The sequence below is a fragment of the Genypterus blacodes genome, unplaced genomic scaffold (assembly GCF_046128005.1).
Source record: "Genypterus blacodes isolate CSIRO-AG114 ecotype Tasmania unplaced genomic scaffold, CSIRO-AGI_Gbla_v1 ptg000033l_1, whole genome shotgun sequence".
Classification (NCBI taxonomy): domain Eukaryota; kingdom Metazoa; phylum Chordata; class Actinopteri; order Ophidiiformes; family Ophidiidae; genus Genypterus; species Genypterus blacodes.
The window spans coordinates 1,118,835-1,140,141 of NW_027466846.1; the positions used below are offsets into that span (position 1 = coordinate 1,118,835).

A 21,307-nucleotide genomic window follows, 5' to 3' on the forward strand; every position below is an offset into this window, starting at 1 on the left:
AAAAAGCTTGCCAAGAATTTTCACAAAAGCGCTTCACAAAAGAACTAATGTGCGATAACATTATTGGACAATGAGTCCGCTGGAAGAAAAGGGCGTTGATTTGAGGGCCGACTGAAGAGCCATCAATATCTGTGGCACAGGAGGAATTGCTGGTGTCCGTAATCATTTGATGACTCAATGGAATGACCCAGTCCTGAGCGCGGAGAGGAGCACAAACGGCGTACTGATGGTGATTGGTACAGAAGCAAACCACTGATTACAGCCTCACGGCGGCTGATGCTGACATTTTCATCCAATTAGCCCAGCTTACCGTCATCAAAGAAAACGAAACTTTGAGAGTTGTCTGCATGTGGAGGAGGAGGGAGAAAAAACAAGGGAAAAGACCAGAGATTCAGTTTAGTCACCTTTACGATCAACAGGCCAGAAGGTTGTAAGATTTTATACAACCGTATTCAAAAGAACACACACTGACTGACTGTTGCATCCACACACACACACACACACACACACACACGTATAGATACACACAGTGGCTGCTTAACAGGCATGCACATAAATATCTCTGTTGAACAGAAGCTTCATTTCCTGCCCTCCTTTACCTCATGCATATTAAATACAATTTTCCAGAGAAAATCCCTCAATGTCTGGTCTTTGTTGAGCACGGAGAGATCTTATCTTGATTACCGTCTACAGGCTATTACAAAAATTGGATTTTTATCACTGATAGCTTTTATGTATTCAGCAAGTGCAAAGAAACCCAAAGACGTCATTGAAGAAATCAAGATGTGAAAAACGACACGTGTAGCCGACATTCTTCATGTGGCAAAGTGCTTGAATTAATGTTTTCAATTTCATATTCTGATCATTCCTCTAGACTGTTAAAGAGAGATTAAAATAAGGGATATGCAGAGTCAGTTATTTCAAAAATGCACAGTAGCTTTCCTGTTGAACAGAGCTAATTATTTCCTGTCAAACAAAAAAAACATGTATCCGCTAGAGGTGTACTCCACAGAAAAGCAGAATATAATGGCCTTATTTTAGCATTCAGTACATTTTTTCACAGGATTCAGCACCCTGGGAGAAACAAAACAACCATAATGCCTCTGTATATTTTCAGTTCAGGCATCAGAAACCTTCCAATATATAAATACACAAACCAGCAACACTGGAAGGAGTTCCCCCCTCCCGTTTTCAGATGCACATTTATGAATATGTGATTGTTTTGCAGTTTGCAGTTGATTTGAGCAGGCAAGGAAAAAAAACATGATGATTATGCAAATGGGAGCAAAATGGAGAGCTGTAAGATTGATCAAAGGTGACAGCAATTGAGGGAGAAATTATGGTACAGTTATCACAAATAGGGCACACAATCAGGGCTGTGCATTGCACAGAGCGAGGAACCTGATAGCAGCGTCACACAGCAGAGGAAAATGGAATTACACATACATTATTATATATTAGTCAAAATATTGACAATTAGTCATTCCGTGGCAGGCACTGTGATAATCATCGTCGCTACCACAGGCAATATCATCAGTTTCACATCATCATATTTAGCAACCTATCATCATTATCATCTCTTTAGTTAGAGGTTGAGTATATTAAAGGCGTTATGATATGTTCTGAGCCGTTAAATTAGAGGTCAATTCACAGATACATTGTTGATTCACAGACAATGAAAAACGGCATGTGTCTGAGGTCAAAAGTAAAACACTCATTATTCTGTGGATCAGCAAATGTTTCACTTCTCTATGCATCTTTTCATTGACGTTGTATTTTGTCATGCATGTTTTTGATGTGTAAGGCGTCGTAGTAGACATTAGCTATGAATTATGCAAAAGCGTGATGGCTGTAATACGAGGAGGCAATGTCAACCTTTGTCAAGTCAGTAGCTCTGCGACGGTGACAACTAGGAGAATGGCAGAACCATTCATGGGGAAGCTGATTGGAATGTCTTTATTCGCCTCATATACGATTTTAATGTCTTACATTGCTGTTCTGGATTATCGCCATGTTCGTTTCCGCTGTTAAGCAAAATCGCAAGGCACGCTTGTGATGACTAGGGATGATATGTGTCATGGGCTCCACATTGCACCCTAGCGGATTGAGAATGGAATTGTGCACCGGCAAAGAAGTATACAGCAATATGCTTGCAAATCTATGTGCAAAACGTATAATGCTGGTTCATGGCAACATTCATATTCAATTCCTGCTATGGGAAATGGAAATGTGATGTGGATGTGTTCAGAGATGTGCTGTACACACATTCTCATATAGGCTTTTTTTTCAATTCAATTCTATTTTACTTGCAGTTTGCAGTAAAAACTACAAGAGGACAAATAGAAACAGGTAAGCAATCTTGTACTGTCATAGTTTGCATTCAGTAAAACTGTATTGCATTAAAGAGTGTATTGTGCTATAGGTTAACTGTGAGTTGTTGCATCCCTAATTAAAAACGTATATGTTGTTGTTTCCAGTTTATGTTAGTCAGTGTAAGTAAGTTTGCACTGAAAGCTGGTTCCAATAGTGTGTTGTTGTTTCTTTCGGAAGTAAACATCAACGATTTTTTGTATATATTTAAACAGAATTCTACTTAAAACACTGCCAGTCGATCAAAAGATTTGTTATTTTGATGGCGGGGGTTATCTTTTGACTTTCATCTGCTCACAGATCTCATCCACCTTTCAACACAATGTGCAATAAGTGTGCTATTTAGTATCGGCAGCAGCAGGTTGAGCAGTTGAAGAGATCATGTTATCAGCATGCTGCATCATTAGCAATGATCTGTCCGTTTTACTGTCTGCAGTGTGTGTAGTCTGTCTCAGCCCTGAATCCCCGAGACAATTTGAACCGAAAGAGATGCAAAAGTTGGCCTCAGAAAAATCGACTCTTGTACAAGTTGGACCGAGACTAATTATCTCTGTGGGCTTTCATCTTTTCATTTCTGTAATTCTCTGTTCTTTCTGTGCCTGTTATAATCTCGCCCTGTTCTCTTTATCTCACAGTTGTACAGTATTACACTGCAAATGAGCTGCTCTGCACGCCAGCTGTATCACCCCACTACGTTGGAGGGAACTGATACTGCACGAAATTAATACCTGAAGAGATATGTTCTATTGATAACATACTTACATACACTATAAATGTATTCCCCCGGGAGGAGCCTTTGTTCCTCCCCTGGAGAGATATTTCCCCTCGGCACCGACACCGGACCGTTTCATGTCTTGAATGTTCGGGATTTCAATTTTACCGCTCCGACCAACAACATAGATGGTTACAGTGTGAGTGAAGGGGAATCGTTCCAAAATTCGAGACTGAAAAATGAGACGTTCACCATTAACCATATGAAATCAAAACAGAGAATATTCAGATCATTAGAATACAAAATTAACATCAAAGACTTTGAAATGTCTTTAGTCTTTTTTTCCTAAAGTGAACATCACAACACAACACAAGTTGCATCTCGGCTCCAAATAGCTCACCGTATCTTTTTACAAAGACATATAACAGCTTGATATCCCAATTTCCACATTTCTTATATCCAACTGAATTATTATAGGTGTTGCCCATTTTTGTTGTCATATTATTGTACTATTGTAACATTATCCTCACTACTCGGTATTTGCTTCGTGTTCTTATCTATTCTTTCTGCTAAAACAAATCCATTTCCCGAGAGGAGTCGGTGAAGAAAATCAAAAGCTTTTCGCTATTCATTACATATAATTAAAATGTGCATATTTTAAAATGATTTTCCATTTTTATTTATGAGGATCTTAAGCTTGTCAAACAAATTGAGTAATAATTAATAATGCACAATAGAACTCCTGACTGATATGATGTCAGCAGCCTTTTTCCACATCATATAAGATATTTTTGTTTACATCTCAAGTTGTAAATGAGATATATTCAAAGTAACACAGTAATCTGTTGTTTGCAAATCATTTTGTGTTAATGTCACAATCAATTATTCCATTGCAGCTGGAGATTCTTACTTATATCTAATACAACACTGTGAAACACAAATTCATTCCATCAATTCCTGGACAGCCCAGAGTGGCACTGGATGCCTTCGTGTAAAGATGGCAGCCATAAAGACAATCTTTTCTTAACCTCTATTCGGGGGGAATCCTGGGTAATAGTCAGGTAACAGCGGCCAGCGCAGCTTGACAGTCTGGGAGAGCCATTTGAAAAGCTAAGTGAGTGATCGATGACAGAAGTCAATTATCACCTTAGAGGTGTCTGTGCAGGGTGAGCGCCAGACACCACCCACCTCCAAACTAAACCAGCGGCAACCGGCCAGCCAGCAAGGCAGACAAGACATTGTAGAAACACCCTCTAAAGTTTTATGCGGCGTCTGCATTATATATCTGCAAGAAAGGAGCACGTCAAAGCAAAAGTAATGATTCATGACCTTCTAGATATACTGGCAGGGGTGCAAAAGAGACTAAATGCTGAACTTGTGCTGTGTAATAAAGGATTTTTGACCTGCAGTTATATAGATGGTGGATAAAATCACAAATTGATTTAAGAGTAAACCTGCAAAAACTTTCATTTTAGCCTCCATAGGGTTACGCTAACCCAGAATATAAGCTTGTAAGATATTGTTGATGCTGGGTAAGAGATGTACTGTATTTCTGTCTTGATGAAACATTCACGAGTTGGGTGAAGTTACCTGAAAACAGGAACATTCCCCCATTTTGGTTGAGGATTTTGTGTCTCCAACATCAATTAATTTTTGATGACATTCCTAAATCAATATTATTTTAGATATGTGCGTTTCAACAATGTTTGTCTGATTTGTTGACGTGTGTGTGTGTGTGTGTGTGTGTGTGTGTGTGTGTGTTTGTTTATCTAAATGTAATGGCCAAAACATTAAGGACTCTAACATTAAAGACTGAATGACGGTCGTCTTTTGTTCAGGTTTTTCCATGGCTGTATCAGCTCCTTTTCAAGAAGTACTCCCTCCATTGCTGAATACTGGACGTGTTCTTCTGGAACCTACTGGAAAAAGGGCTGATTTGTCCAAAACGATTGGATTTGTGGTTGCAGTGTTTAGTACAGCCTGCAGCAGATGGGGCTTTGACAACGGCTTCATACTATTATGTAACCAGGCAGAGTCTTCCCGCTCTAATGGGCTGAGGGTATACATCTTAACTCGCAGGCTTTTATATTCTGTCAAAAGGACCTAGACACAAGCGACTGGACGAGAATGAACTAATGTGACAGGGATCCGTACGCCTGTGACACCAGACTAGGAGAAACGGCATTTCAAAAATGAATTAGGCATTAGGAGTGTGTGAGGTGTGAGTACGATTTTAATATTTCAGGTACGTTTAACATTTCAAGGACCAAAGGGAAAGGTCAGTGTGTGTGTGTGTGTGTGTGTGTGTGTGTGTGTGTGTGTGTGTGTGTGTGTGTGTGTGTGTGTGCGTGCTAATTAAGAAGGACTATAATAAAATACAGAACATTATTGAAGCTGTTTCAAATTTTTTTTTTAATCTATTTGGCATTTTGGAGTGAGTCTTACTATTTTGTTTCAAAATATGAAAATACAATGTTTCATTTGTTGTTAAAGCAGGTAGAGGAAACCTGCATTAAATGGCACATAAAGGCAATGGTGCAAGCAATTACTGTGACCGTTCAACCAAAAAAATCCCAATTTCTAATGCTGCTACAATCAATCAAAAAGTTGATTAACAGGTAATAATTAATTGTGATAGAATATTACTGCCAAATGACCGTAATGTAATGTAATGTAATGTAATATTAATCATGTTTAGTGTTTCTGTTTCCTTTTCTGTGATTGTGAATTGAATCCATTGGAAGTAAACAATAGAAGAAACACACATATCCTTGTTTGTGTCACTGCTGATTATGAGTTGGGTTGGTGAGTCCACTTTAAAAAACCTCAACTCCCCTAAAACCTGCATTATCACCTAGGATACCAACTTGACTGCACATGTAAATGTTTGCAGACAGGATTTCGGAATGTTGAGCAATGTTTGCGTGGTCTTCAAAAGGTGTAGTCAATTGGACAGCCATGGTTTAGACGTCTCAAACTGTCCTCGGGGTCTCGCAAAGCTTTTTCAACCATTCTCAAGTGCATCTGACAATTCTGCTGTTCAGCCTGGGGTGAAGACATTTCTCAGGTACGTGTTGACTACAGACATCAAATGTTTTTAGGTCAGACGCCAGATGTTGGGGGTTATGGTCTGATTGCAGGTAGGCACAGATGGAACAGGTTCTCTGTGATAAAGTGTTTTGTGTGTCTGTGGGTACACGTTTGTGTATTTTCACATATTTTTGAACGTTTTACACGTGCATAACAACAAGTTCGCTGCTTACCGTTGACTTCCTGAGCTCCTGCATCAGTGAAAAGCAGGCTCATCACCTCCTCAAAGTTGCAGCCGGGCTCAGATGCATTGGTCTCCTGGCCCAAGTGGTGCAACATTTTCTTCAGGACATCATCCAGAGACGCAGCTGTCTCATCCAGCAGAATACTGGCCGTCGCCAGGAAGCCGTCCAGGTCCCGGTGTGCCCGAACCTCCTCCTCAAAGTTCATCAGCTTCACATACTGGGAGAAAATGTCCAAGAAGATTAGAAAGTTGGCTACTTCACTCTCATGCCTGCACTATGGTCACATTCTGTCAGAGGTTGGCTTCTTTAATTGTCTGCTTTCTGTTATTCTACTTGGAAATGTTGAGAGAATTAACCTAAAATAAAAGACTTCGGGAACCAAAATGCATCATCTTTGTACTTTACTTTCTATCATAATTACACCATTTTCGGTCTCAGTCCCTTTCAAAGTTTGACAATAAGACTGTTCATTCTTTGGTGCCACTAGCGCCAGTCATTGAATTTTGCAGAAGATTAGAAAACAATATCTGATGCAATAGCAATGCATTTTGCAAATGTTTTGTGGAAGCTGAAATGGCGACATCATCAACAGACCAGTGTATCTAACTTGCTGCTTTTTCACCGGTATCACATTGAAATCAAATCCCCTTAAAACGTCGATACTTATAGAACTTCCACACTGACGTATTTAGTAATAACTGCTAGATTCCAAAAGAAAATCACATTTACGGCTCAGGAGTTAGTTGGCTATAACATCTAAAACTGACAGAGGAAATGTAATTGGTGCATTGATGTGCTGATGAGCAGCCCCAGATACCAAACAATATTAGCTAGTGTGCTCTTATTAAAACAGCAGCTGGTTAAACTAAGAAAGCATAAGCACACACCTCCTTTCCTGAAATAATATTGTGACTTAATGCAAACCACAACAGCGGGCATTTGTACTGCACTGTTTACGAGAACAGAATGACCTGACAGGGAACGAGTTAAACCCATAGCAGCCATTGAAGACTGAATTCTAAAAGGTGGTACTTCTACTGAATTCTAGTACTTAATTCTTGCTATTGGAATATTCATGTCAATATTCATCAAAGCTGAAATTCATGTGACTGGGATTGAAGCCTTAGAAGTAGAAAGCTTGGCCTTCTCTACAGAGCCACCTACAGTCCAATTACTGTCCTTTCTGAAAGTGTTTTTGTGTTTAGGTTTTGATCAAGTTCTGTTTTGACATACATGTTTGACTTTAAAATGTTGACCTTCAAATGTCACTCCACACCACCTCGCACTTAACCCAACGGTGCACTTTACTTAACGCCGGAAGACATTTCATCAAAATTGTACGAGCAGTGGCTGAAATATTACCCGAGGTTTCAGATTTAGTGGATGTAGGAGCGCACGAGCAGACAAACACAGCTCAATTCAGAGCCCAACCACCCACCGCCCCTCGATTTCATTGATCGTGTGATGGACATATATTCTGAAGGTGAGTGGATTCCCCACTGTCCCTTTTAAGAAGAAACAACAAGCAGCCGAGCAGAAAGTCCAAGGCTACAGTCTGTGGCGCTCTCTTTGTATAGAGCTCGATAAATGGATTTGATTTTCTGGTGCTGAAGCATATCTGTGGGGGAGATTGTTTTAGATTGTGAACTGCATTGACTGTAATTAGCGGCAATGGGGCCCAGAAAAAAAAAAAAACTTTCAGCACTTTAACTATTTTGTTGTAGTTAAAGGATTTTAATACATAATATCCTGAAAGAGGATATCGTTCATTCTTAGGGTATTTCCTGAGTTGTTAGGCGGAAAGAACACAGCTGTAGCAGAAACATAATCATACCAAATTTTATATTTGGACCACCGCAAATAAACAGGTTCATGAGTAAGAGGGGCGAGAGTGGATACGAACATGTGAATGTGATGAAAAACAGAAGGAGAGTGCAAAACACACAGAACTGTAATACAGAATGGGAGGATTAGTGCAAATAACCAGGCAAGCTGTTGGCATGGAGGAGGCACAGCAGACCCAACACTCTCACAGAATACACAGAGGAGGGGCCAGCTCCTGACAGCTCTGGTCACTAGTTTTAACAGATGCCCTCTGGGTGCTGCTTTAAAGTCTCTGAACTGTGGCAGTAGAGAAATGGATCCATTTATCCCAGATGAGAGAGAACACTTGTTTTACACGCAGAGAGCTTTGTTCAAAATCTCCTATAAAAATGAGACTCGGGTTGTCACAACTGACCTGCACCCAACGTTTCCTCTATTTCTGATTCTTAAGGCAAATATTAAAAGCTTTATATGATTCTTACCTTATTTTGTTTTAGGTTTTGATCTGTGTCTTTTGTAATCAATGTGATTGTTTGGATTAGTGAGTATTTCTATTGAAATCTTTACACAAAAGCTACTGATTGGATTTGATTTCTGTGACTAATTCCTGCTCTCCGGCTGGACACATACTAATCAATGAAAACGGGGCGCTATTGTGTTTGGTTCGAATGAAACTCTGCCAACACAGGCCCGCGGATAAAGAGCACTGTTGAAGAGGATTAAGTAAGAACCTGGGCTAAAATGATTCTTTATCTCCACAATTGGATTTATGCTGTTTTGGAATAAAAAACCTGTCACATTCAAATGCAATTGACACATTCTGGTCACGAACCGGCATATTAATTTATACTGAAACCTAATTCAAATGACAAAAGGATGATGATATACTGCATCACAAAAGGAAGCTACCAGGAGAGCTATTAAATCCTAGCATCAAACGGAGCCATGCTATTACACAAGACTCAAGAGACATTCCTGACCACCTGTCTCCAACAAAACCTACCGATGATTACACTTATCCCTCATTCGAAGCTTTACTACCTTTCTGAACTAGCTATTGATTTCAACCGCAGAATGATAATGGGACATATGACACTCGCGGGTTGAAACAGCTTGAGCGTGTGAGAAAAGTTTCGAAACTGTATCGACAATTGTAGGCTGAAGTTCAAGTCGATTCTTCTGGTTTGTGGAGGTTGATGTGTAGCGGTTCAGAAACCAGACGGTATCAGCAAGCAGTGATGTCTTTAAAGAACAATGGCAATGTGATTACGGCATATTGTAATTTATCAGTATTAGAGCTCAAGCATTTATTTTAAGCAATTTAGAATTTATTATTAGAAGCAATTTCTAACCTAAGACTCAACCAACAGCCACCTGGCATGAAAAGAGAAAGACTGGATTAGTTTGACTATATTTATTGTGCTTTAATCTAGGAACTGTGCAGCTGTGAACTATTACGTTATAAGGAAAATACAAACGCTGATTTGGAACAAAATTGGATAAATTGGATTTGATTACCCCTCGTCTGCAGTGTTAATCAGGGTTGACTGAGAAGGCATTTCCTTTATTGTTTCTCTGATGCAGATATGAACCCACTACCTCTATTTCAAGACTCCATTTGGACACCCAGTGCATCAATTTTCCTTCTTTAACAGGCATTATAGCATCAAATAAAAGTCCAGGCCCAACATTTGCCTAACCTTGTCTTTTCCGGGTTGAAAAGACATTTTATATTTATAGGAACGTTTTATTTTACCACTGTTTTCATCCTTGTGGTCCCATCAGAAAGCTCTTCCCTTGCAGCCTCTATGTTGTAAAGGATTTAAGCTGTGTACTTAAAGCTTTGCCACTGGATCAAATTTCCCTTATGAAGCAATTACATTCTGAACCGGGCCTGAAATGGACTGATGAATGGCTGCACTCCTCATCCTTGGCAATGGCTTTAGTTCCTTAACTGCCAACAACTACCGTTTTCATTCCAAAAGATATCATCAGTGATATTACATTACCTCGAAATCAATAAACATTTAAGGCCTACCTTTCTGGATGTGTTCAGCAGCACGCAGCCTGAGTCATCAGAGTCTGAGGATGGAAAAAAACAAAACACAGGTCAAAATTTGGAAGAATTCCCAACATTTACTTTATGTGCCAGCCTGACGACGGCTTCTCAATCTAATTGTCTGGAACCATGCGTACTTAGAATGTTTCATTTGACAAAACCACCATTTGAAGCTGTTGAATAATCAGAATAATTATTAAGACTTAACTGCGAATCAGTTTGTCTGCAAGTACCTAAAAGCATTCACAGTGATAATGAACGAGTATTCAACAGTGACAATAGTGCAAATTCGGAAATAAAGATCACAGTAATAACCACTTTACTTGGCTGTCACATGTAACAATCCAGTAAAGAAAGGGACCTAAGACCCTTTTCTAATAGTGACGAAAATGTCAAGAGGCAAGTCTCTAAAAGCTCAGGGATTGGTAGTTCTCTGCTGATAAGCCTTAAAACACACTTCTGTGGAACTGGGTGAGTGCTCAGATAAAGCACAAAGGTCTGGATTTTCCCATTTTCAAAAAAAAAAAGGAAAAACCCTTTATGTTCAAAAACAATATGAGGACAAACCGAGGGAATGAGGTTTTCAACACACTTCAATCCTTAACTAGCAGGCTGTCAGCACCCTGCTGACTCTCATAAAACAGTCCGCCACCGCCGTTACATAACACAGTTATCGCCATTTACTGTGGGGAGGATGTTATTAGTTCACTGTGGGTTTTCCTCCTCTGTTCCACGTGATGCAGTGTACCAGCCCGGTCTGGATATAAATCAATGCTCAACTCCTCCCTCCAGCATTGGACAAGCAAGAAAACCCCCTTTAACAAGCCAATAAGCCTTAGGAAACCATTGCAATATCATAATATCAATACTCCAGCCACAAGTGAATGTGTCTCCGTTTGAGTGGGGAGCCCTGCAGGCAGTGCAGGAGGAAGGAGAGCCCCAGCTATGATGAGACTAGCGCAGGGGGCACGTGTCGCATGTGGTGGATTTGGTTCATCAAAGCCTCACAATCAAAAGTGCGCGGCTAGGCTGATCCGCTCCCCGAGGGGAGAGCGAGCTGCAGCTCTAATTGCTGTCAGGCTGCAGCGGGTAAGGAGATATTCATATATTCATATGAGATTACCTACTCCCCAATGATCACCTTCTCCTAATGGCCTATGTATTTCTCAATATACTGAATGTCTTAAAGTAATCCAGGATAATTCAGGGCAGGATGAAGGAGAGGAAGTGTTAAAAGGTGACGCTGCCTTGTTTTCTCAATGTACCACAAATGTTGATATCCAGCCACCAAAGTTATATAACCTCTGAGCCGTATGTTGTATAATTCCAGTAACTGAGGATGGTTGAATTACTAAGCCACAGGACATATCTGATACCTTGCAGGACAAATTTCGTCATTCCATTCTTTTTCCAGGAATGCATGCGTTCTTGAAGACTACGACTCTTGACTGGTTGCAGTGGTAAGTCTTGCCTCGTCTTCATAGATGTATCACTTCTTGGGTAAGCCTGGCAAACAGCTTTTGCCACGCCCACACCGAGACTAGGTAACTTTCGTTTAAATGTTAAAATAGAAAATAAAGAAATTAAAAAGCCAAATGTAGAGCTAAAAAAACTGTGTTGCTTCCAATGTTGCTCATAACAATATCACACTGTTTGACTGAGAGTGATGTCAACTAACCAATTGATGTCATCGAGACAATAATGATGTCACATTTTTACATTGTAAAATATGGTTCTTAGGTTGTATTCAGACACAGCTTGTTTGGAGCCAATAACCCAGTTCATCTCTGGCTCTTACACTGGAAAATGATTAAATAATAGATTAAAAAGGGGCAATTTATTTGGATCATATCTGCATTCAGCCTGTTCTTTTTTTTTAAAAAGCCCATAAATTCTGCACACTCAGGATAATGTTCATTAAACCTACATCGCTCACGGTATCAAGGTCCAGTAATGACCTTGGACAAAGCCTAAATCTTCACGCTTCCAGCTATTCCAGCCTGTCCTCCTTCTGGACTTTTCCACTTCAGTATTCAGCAAAATTGATTGAAGTGAAATGGAACTGAGCCCGGCTCTGGCAGGACCATAATCATGAAATCAATTCTATTTATAGAGAGCGTTTGACAGCTTTATGATAAAGTTCTCACTAGAGGGAAATAGATAGAAATCATTTGGGAATGATAAAAACATAACAACACACAAAATGCTTGCACTACAAGATGACCAGAGCTCCTAAAACTCTGATTTGCAACACTTGCTTGAATAACTTAACATGATTCACATCAATTAAGAGTCAGGCACCAAAAACATTCACACTGATGCTGAATCTTTGGTGCTGAAACATGGACAATGAAGTTAGGATTTTGAAAAAGCTGTCCACAAACACAAAGAACTGTGGAATTCCTATTTCTGTTTATCCTCGGCTCCAATCGAGTTCAAACCCATACTGAAAATAAGCAAGAACAACACAATGTAATATCAATAATCACCCTGGGAGGTTGAAGGCAATTCCATGAGTTCTATGTGTGTAACCACATCTCTCTAACTGTCTCATCTTTACCTCCAGGCAGGGATATCTGGCTTCGTCCCAAAAGCCTTTGATGATTCCCAGAGAGCTGAACACTTTATAATACCTGTGAGTTTGAGATGTGATGTTAAAGAGAAGATGAAGAGTTTTTACTCGTGAAGAAACACAGCGAAGAGCTGCGCTATGACCTTGAAACGTAGAGTGATTACCAGTGCTTTTATACATTTTCTGAATAACAGTAGTGTGTGTTAACTGTGACACTATGCTTGGTTGTGAAGTCTTTCTTATCCATATTCATATTCGCAACTTGCATGGCACTAGCATTTATGTACATCCATAAAGTGTGTATTGCTTGAGCAGCTTTGCAATTTCTTTCCGGATAAATACATTTCTATGTCATCTACAGTAATCTCATGCCGAATGCAAACTTCCAAGTACTTGTGGCTACTAAGGAAAGAAACATATATCTCCTCCTCTTCTATAATGGATTTCCCCTCAGGATGGCAACTGTAACTTATATAAATGGCAGACTGCTACAGAAATGCTTCATGGTTGTGGGTTTCTCCAGACAGTTGGTTCTAATATAGACTGGATTATTAGTACTACAGTATTACACATCCCTTGACCTATATATGCAACAATTTCAGGTGATTTGGTAACATGGCAAGAAGAATTACACTTATGGAGAAAATATGAACATGTTATATTGGTTCAGACCATGAAAGAATAGAGTTTAACTCCTATTTAACCACAACAAAGTGGACTCAGACATTTGATGGTGTACTATATATGCGGGAATCCTGTCATATATACTCACAGCTGTTCTTTGGTTCTGATATGTGTCTCGCTGTTGCTGTTGTTTGTGAAAGATAAGTATTTTATTTTATTGTTCAAATATGACTCAATCTCTATTTTTGGTTGAGAATTCTGATGTTTATTTCCTTTTCCATTTTCAATTCCATTTCCCAGTTATCTGAACGCCCAGATACGTGGAAATGTGTGAAAAGACTCCAACAATCTGAAAGATATAGTACGCTCAATGACAATTAACTTCACACACTCAACAGTGATCCATGAAAACATACATTGTTAGGAGAAAATAACTGTCAGTGATTTTTAATCAAACGAACACTCAAAAGACTAATCAATCCTTTTTTTTTTGTTTGTTAATGACACTGGCACATAAAAGCAATCTTGTAAAAAAAAAAAAAGAAGACTACAGCAATTTGGACGCTCTCCAGCTATGTGGCCAATTACATCGGCTGCTCTTTAAATAGCTGAAACGTTACAAGCCCTCGTATAATGTATGTTTATTATGGCGCGGAGAAATTTCCAACCGGCACACTATCAGAAAGGTCAAGACTGAATTCTCGCTCAGAAATGATGCCGGCAAAAAAGGGCAGAAATTTACAAGCGTAGAAAAGCCAATGATTAATATGTAGAGAGAATGAATGAATTATAACAGACAGATGTTTTGAAATTAGATTTAAATAGGAGATGCTGCTGTCTCTGAGCTCAAATGTCAAAATCGTTCCAAACCACTGCTTATTTAGTTGGACAGGATGTGATTAGAAGTCCTGCTTCAGACCTGCACTGATTTGATACGGTGGATATACATCACCTTCCAGCAACTCCATGCTGTTGTGGAATAATAAAACAAGATAATAAATTGTGACATAAATTAAAAGCATAAACAGGCACACAACCAGCTAATGACTTTGGTGTCAGATGTGGCTAACACGTTGGAGGGGGGAAAGCTTGGCATCCAAACACAAACTACACTGCACTGTTAATGAATTATGCACTGAAAATCGGAGCACAGACACTCTTGGGCAGAAAGAAAATGTTGCACCTGTGGGTAAGAATATTTACACGGATTAAAGCAGTAGCAAGATTTCAACATATTCTTGCAAAGCTGTTGGGTGTAAATGGGCTCAGCTCCCACTGAGGACATCCTTAAGTAAAAAAGATACTGAAGGGATGCTTTAGTTAGATGCAAAAGCACCAGTTTCATCTAAAACAAATCGTTGTGGTATTTAAATTGGATTTATTTTAAGGGGCTGTATTGTTGTTGTATTGTTCGCCACAGTTCCTTCCAGTGATTTCGAGTTATGTCGTTGCTACAAGAGATCAATGAACAGAGAACGCCACAATGGCCAATCAGAATCACATCATATCACAATCACATCAAACCCTACAACAGACAACAAAATATTGCATTAACAGGTAGCACATGTGGATAACCGATCCATCATTCCCTTCACTTCTGATTCTGGTCAGGTCATAGTTTGACTCTTAAAACTAGTCAGGTTTAAGAGTCAAACTTCCTAAAAAAAAGTTGACATTGTGATGGAGTCAGTCTTGGTACAGGGGCTTGTTTTGTAACCAGTTCTATGAGATAGTTTTCTTACTGAGAGAGCATTTTGAATACTTATTGATTCAGTGCCACAAGTTTGATGTCGAACCTGTGCCAAACCATAGAGAACTTTTCACTGCTTTCAAAATGTTCTAGACTTTTTTCCTACAGAGTTCCTCATTTTGGGCTTTGGCACCCTGGCTGAGTAGACGCTTTTAAAATGTTGTGATTTGGCTCAGAGGTCCAAACAACCCACCCATCTGTCAGGCATTGGTGCAGAAATCGTAGAGGTACTGGAAATGTAATCCAAATCGGGATTGTCTATAAAGTGAGGAGGACATTTTATATTCCATCAGTTAGAAATGAAATGTATGCTTTGTTGTACAGACCTATATTTATAGCACCTGTCAAACCTGAGAGTGGTTTAGTTGTTATTTGCTGTTTTCTTCCCCTGACTTGCTCCCAGCTTTAACCACTCTAGCTTTCTTGTCAGATGCCTTTAAGTGTTACTATGTATGGAGAATCAGCTCCAGTGACATGGTCACCTGTCACATTCACAAGGAACGGGCATCTCTCTATTTCCCACTCTCTACATGGTGCACCTGTGACTGTTGCCATGGCAATGGTAACCTGTTGACCCGTGGGGTTTCTGGTGATGGGGTCAAAATCATTTGCACCTGCAGCTGAGGAGCTGTCTGTCAAGTCAACACCTGCCATCGGGCTCTGGATGGACTCGGGAAAATAGTTTAGCAATGTTTGAGGCAGGAATGTGGGGGAGGTCGGCCACGGCTTGGGATAGCCAAGACAGAGAACCTGCAAAATTGAGAATGAACTGCAGAAGATGTTCTTCACTGGAAGAGGCCTTTTCAGAGAAGCAGCTCTCCTATTTCAGACAGAGCAGCACATTCTCATTTATGTCAACATAATTCAGTGGGGCTCTTCTGTACACACAACACAATCCATAGAATAGAACATGTTATTACCCATTTGTCTTGCAATAGTATGGGCATCGGCAGCTACATTAAAACTCAGTGTAAGATGTGAAATACAAAATCACAGGTAGACAACATCTTGTCAGATAGAGAGGAATGATTTAAAGTCATTGTTTGGAAAGCTAATACTATTTTGGATGAGTTGACGGTTTTGTTTTATAGAGGGCTTTTACCCTGTGTGCACATCTTTCTCCAGTGTTTTAGTGGGCTGTCTTTGATGGTGCAGAAAAGCCCACAAACACACAGTGACTCCTACAGTGATGATGAAGACTTGGGGGCATATTTATTAAACTGCAAAACTTCAGGCAGAAACGTTGCGGCATGGAGGTTCCTTACAAACATTAATGATGTAAATTAGCAAGCTTAATGCAGGCCAAATTTTGGAAAACATCTAATAGTATTTGTCCCATTTGAAGTGGCACGAGTATTGGGGCTAGACTGAACTCTGGGCTTTTTCTTTGACAATTGTCAATGTAATGCTCAAGGGGACTAACATGGAAATAAAGATTAAAAAATAAAACTGTAACATGCTTTGGGACCAATTGTTCAGCTGCAGCAGTTTTTAATTTGTGGAATATTTGTGGCAGCTTTCATAATCCCTAACCAGTCTCTTATGCACAAAAGCTCTTCTACCGTCAACCTAATTGTACTTTATTTCTCAATCCATCTCTTTCACTCTCCTTCCACTTTTCCCCTCCCTCTCTATTTCCCCGTAATCTTTTTTCCCCCCACTTAATATATTCAGTAGTTCTCCTCACTCTCTTTTCCCAATGTGCTTTCCAACCCCTGCCGTCCACCTCAGGTCTTTCTCCCTGTCTGTACTGACCTGGCCCAGGGCTGATCTGGTTGTCATAGAGGTGGATGTCATCTCCGCAGGCGATGGGCGAATCCTGTCCCTCCTCTCGGCCCTCGCTGCCCTCCTCCTGCTCCACCTCCCGCTGCTCTGGGGACACAACAGCACAGGGTCACCTCCTGGACTTCACCGGCTTCCACATATGGCAGCAAAATCACTTTTATTTCCCCCAGGCCACAGCGGGGGGCAAATCTCGAGATTCACCAGGCACATTCATCATTTGGCTCATAGGAGTTCAGACCTCTACGAAGGGAAGACCATGAAATAACAAAAAATATGGATTTATCTACTATCCAAAAATGTTGATTCAGTCAATACTCTACTGCTGCTGCTGCTTTCCATTCAAAGCTTTCCACAGCAAACCACCTTAAAAAAAACTTTATTGTTTAAGAAGCATTGAGGTGATCTGATCTGATATGATTCACTTATAGCATCAGATCAGTGTGCAATATCTTATTTATTTGAATTGTTTATGATTGGTTTATTTTAACATTCACAGTGCCATTCAAACATTTCAGCACATTGAGATATTAGTATAAACTAAACCTGTTGATGTTTTCTTTAAGCACAAAATGTAACTGTCCGTAACGCTGCGTTATCAATGCAGTATGGTGATGAAACAGTATGTTGTCAAAAAATGTGACTTCTCCTGCCATTGCCTTTGAGCAAGGCACTAGATGTAGGTCCCCAGGCACTGTACTGTAGCTACCCACTGCTCCAAATTGGGGAATATAGGATTCAATTATAATAAATATTTGTTGTATTTATACAATGTATTTCCAAAATGACAAATAAAGAGATTTTTCTTCTTTCTCTTCTTGTATGGAAAGTAGGATTAGGCCGTTTCCCATTTTAAAATAAACATTAATTTACAGGGAATCCCTTCCTGTCACACTCTTCCACAAGAATCAATATAATAAAACAAAACAGTATATTAAACATAAAATTAAGGACAGCAAGAGCAAAATATTTGAGTGTGAGATCATTATGCATATTAAAAATGCTAAGAATTTCCAAATATAGTTGAAAAGACATATGGCAATGGATCAAGCCAAGAATTAATGGGATTGGGTGGATTGTTTTGTTGTTAAACTTTTAAGCAGCTGAACGGTTGCAGCTGCTCTTAGTGTGTGAGGAGAATCTTATTGTTCACAGCAAGTTAGGAGTCCATTGTAGGAATGGTGCTCACTGCAACTTAATACACACACACATACAAACCTACACACGCCACTCTCTAATTATTGTTGTAAGATTTGCTCTGTGTGTGTGATTAAACCACCATGGACCCAAGACAATATAATCCCAGTTTTGCATTTTGATGTAACTTCATACAACATGGAATACTTGTGTTACCTGCAGTGATTTCAAACCGGTCTGGTTTTGATCAGAAACCACTGTCAGGGATTAATGAGTGAATGATTACAGAGATCTAGAAATTGTTGGCTCGGCAGCATTATTTAGGGATTCCTCCCTGTGATTTATTTGACAAGTCTTCAGAGTTAAGGTAATTAAGAAAAAGTCTGGGAGTCACTACTAGAAGCACAAACTGATCTATCGCAATGCTTATTATTTCTATTTTACCTGGAACAGAGTGATGAATTAGGCGGTTTCTTAATGAGCTGAACTCTGTCTTCATTTTCCATATGTAAACCACATAATGGAACACGATCTCAAAGGAAGTGGCAGACTCTCAGTGTTTTCAGACCATTTTTCTATGAATCACCAGGCACACTTTTTTAAGTGAGTAATGGATGGAACCAGCACAGGACTTAACCCAGGCAGACACCTGTGTGTATGACTCATCCCATTCTCCGTTCCTGACACGGCAGCGCCTTAAAGGCAGTCCCACAGTAACTACTGGGCTCCAGTGATCGGCGTGATGCAGGGAGAAGAATATACTCATACTTGTTCTCTTTATATGCTGACCTTATCTGTGAGGAGGCCCACATTTGACTTTATTCAGTGTGCCTTGCATCAGGATCATCCCTCAGTACTTGACATTGTTTGAACCTTGCTGCGTTTGTCGCCTTGCCTGCATCCTTCTGTGATTCAGACTCGCTGGCTGGGCTCTGACTTTCAATTCACCTTGGGACAGAGCAGCGGCTGCCGAGCAGGGGGAACAAATCAAAGCCACGGTATCCAATTTAGGAAAATCAAAAAGTTACTAAATGTTAATTACTTGTTACTGTTTTTGTGCTTTCAAAATATTTGATCAAACAGTTGTTTCATGTCGCATGCCATTTTGTAATGAAACTGAATATATAAGTGAGTGACACACACCACTGTTGTTATTATACACTACATAAATTAGGGTTTGTTTGATTACACTGACTCCATTCTGCAGCATTTCAATTCATCTTCGTACACAAGCATTCCCCTTTTTCACATAATGCGACATGAATACAATACAACATGCAGAAGCAACAAGCAGATGAGGGCTGCATTTGATGTCAAATGACTAAATGCTGTGATGTAATCTTTTGTTTTAAAACAGTTCCAGTTTGATGGGTGTGCTGAGAGTGTAAATACAACAACGCATTGACATTGACATCGATCAAGAATGTGTTTTAGTTGACAAACAGCTGTTTTTATTCTCCCCTACAATATGAATGCTTCAAAAATAGAACATGGGAGAACAGCACATACAGTAGTCCCAACTAAAACATTTTTTTAAGCCCTATTCTAGTTATCCTAATTTCAAATCAATCTCTCTGTGTCCACTCTGTCCTTATATAATGAAGACCGAGATCTAATCCTGCTGTTAATACTCTTATATCCCATTCCATATAGAGACATTTCATTTTGGTTAGGAGCCATCCCTGTTTCCGTGCATGTGCATCTTCCACCTCACCGAGCTTTGGTCAAGGTCGATTTTAATTGGCCCCTGCCTGGAAGCTCCCGCTGCGCTGCTCGACCACTTCTGGAGGGCAGCGACTTCAACAAGATTTCCTTCCCTGACTGTGGTACCCATAGCCAAGCTTTTCATAGATTTAGTCAAAGCTCTGCTGGCAATTAGGATGAATATCTAATAAAGGGTTAATTTTTTGGAACACGAGGAGCCTACAGTATGAAAGTCTAAGAAACCTCAAATCCGCCCCCTTCGGCAAGCCTGGATCCATCAACATCACACGATCTAATGACTTCACAAAAAGACATTCTGCTTTTCACAGTACATCTTTTGATATTGGTTCATTATATGTGGTATCTGAATTGCTAGGCAGATTATGCAGACAAAACATAAACACGTGTCGAAAATCAATCATAGGTCAAGTTAAGTCAAGGCAATGTTATTTGTAGAGCCTAATATCACGTACAATGTCTCTTTACAGATATATATATATATATATAAAGCATTATGTTATCTTTCATATGACCTCCTCACAACCTTTTGACACCGACTACATTCAGAGAGTCTGACGTTCAGACTAACCTTTGCTAATGAAAGCTCGAAGATGACAACGGTGAATAAAGCTTACTTGCCAAACAATAATGTAATTGTATTTTTATCCTGATAAAAGGCTGCCTAATAAAGACGATTAGGTTGAGACACAGCAGGGGGTCCTCCTGTGAACGTGCTGAGTGAATCCCTGTGTTGCAGCGGGGAATAATTGGCTGTGGGAGACACAGATATCCAATGCAAGCCGCTCCTGTCCTGACTGCCTGTGCTGCACATACTAATTGGGTGCCTCTCCTTGGCTTGGAGGTAATGAAACTGCCGTTATCATAACAGCCGAAGCAAAGTTCATTATTTATATCCAAATGCAGTGGAGTGTGATAGCTGGGAGACTTTTCTATGTTCACGCTGCAACCATAATCTTTAAGTCACATCTATCACTATGAACATTATGTACCACACACTTTATAAACGGCATTCAACTAAAAAAAAAAGTATTCAATTTAACAAGCAGTGCTCCATCATAATATCATTTAGGATCACTTTATTATTAATGTTGTTGTTCATCTGCTGTCTTGGCACTGCAGCTACAACTCGTGAATTCCCTATAAATAGTTTTTTTTCTTTCTTCCCAAAGTGGAAGATGCTGTAGAAAAACCTGCCTAATGCTTGAAATGTGTACTGTGCATTCATGTGCTCTGTGGTGGCTCAGACTCACCCATTTCTTGAAAAAAATAACCATTCTTGGACATCCCAGAGGGAGGCACCTCTGCAGGGAAGAGAAAAACAGAAAAACAATAATCACCGAGGTGAATCTGGGTAATAGGAGGCAACAGAGGAGCTTCATCCCAGAATTAGACGGCTGTCAGTTGTTATTTTTATGCGGTAATTGCTGACATGAGAGGTTTGGCTTTGAAAATGGGAAATGGAATGAGCAGCATTTTG

The 21,307-nt window shown here is 39.8% G+C and overlaps 1 protein-coding gene across 2 annotated transcripts in view; it reads right to left on the minus strand.

The window, feature by feature from the left end:
* Positions 1 to 21,307, minus strand: part of slc4a11 (solute carrier family 4 member 11) — a 68,760-nt gene that overhangs the window by 26,948 nt on the left and 20,505 nt on the right. Inside the window, exons 2-5 of one of the 2 annotated variants that reach the window (XM_076146685.1) lie at positions 21,081 to 21,131; positions 16,942 to 17,053; positions 10,220 to 10,263; positions 6,346 to 6,574 (exon numbers count right to left, since the gene is read on the minus strand). In XM_076146685.1, the coding sequence (XP_076002800.1) occupies positions 6,346 to 6,574; positions 10,220 to 10,263; positions 16,942 to 17,053; positions 21,081 to 21,104 (409 nt within the window). In that variant the 5' untranslated portion in view covers positions 21,105 to 21,131. Of the gene's footprint in view, positions 1 to 6,345; positions 6,575 to 10,219; positions 10,264 to 16,941; positions 17,059 to 21,080; positions 21,132 to 21,307 lie in introns of both variants that reach the window. The other variant, XM_076146684.1, reaches the window with a different exon arrangement.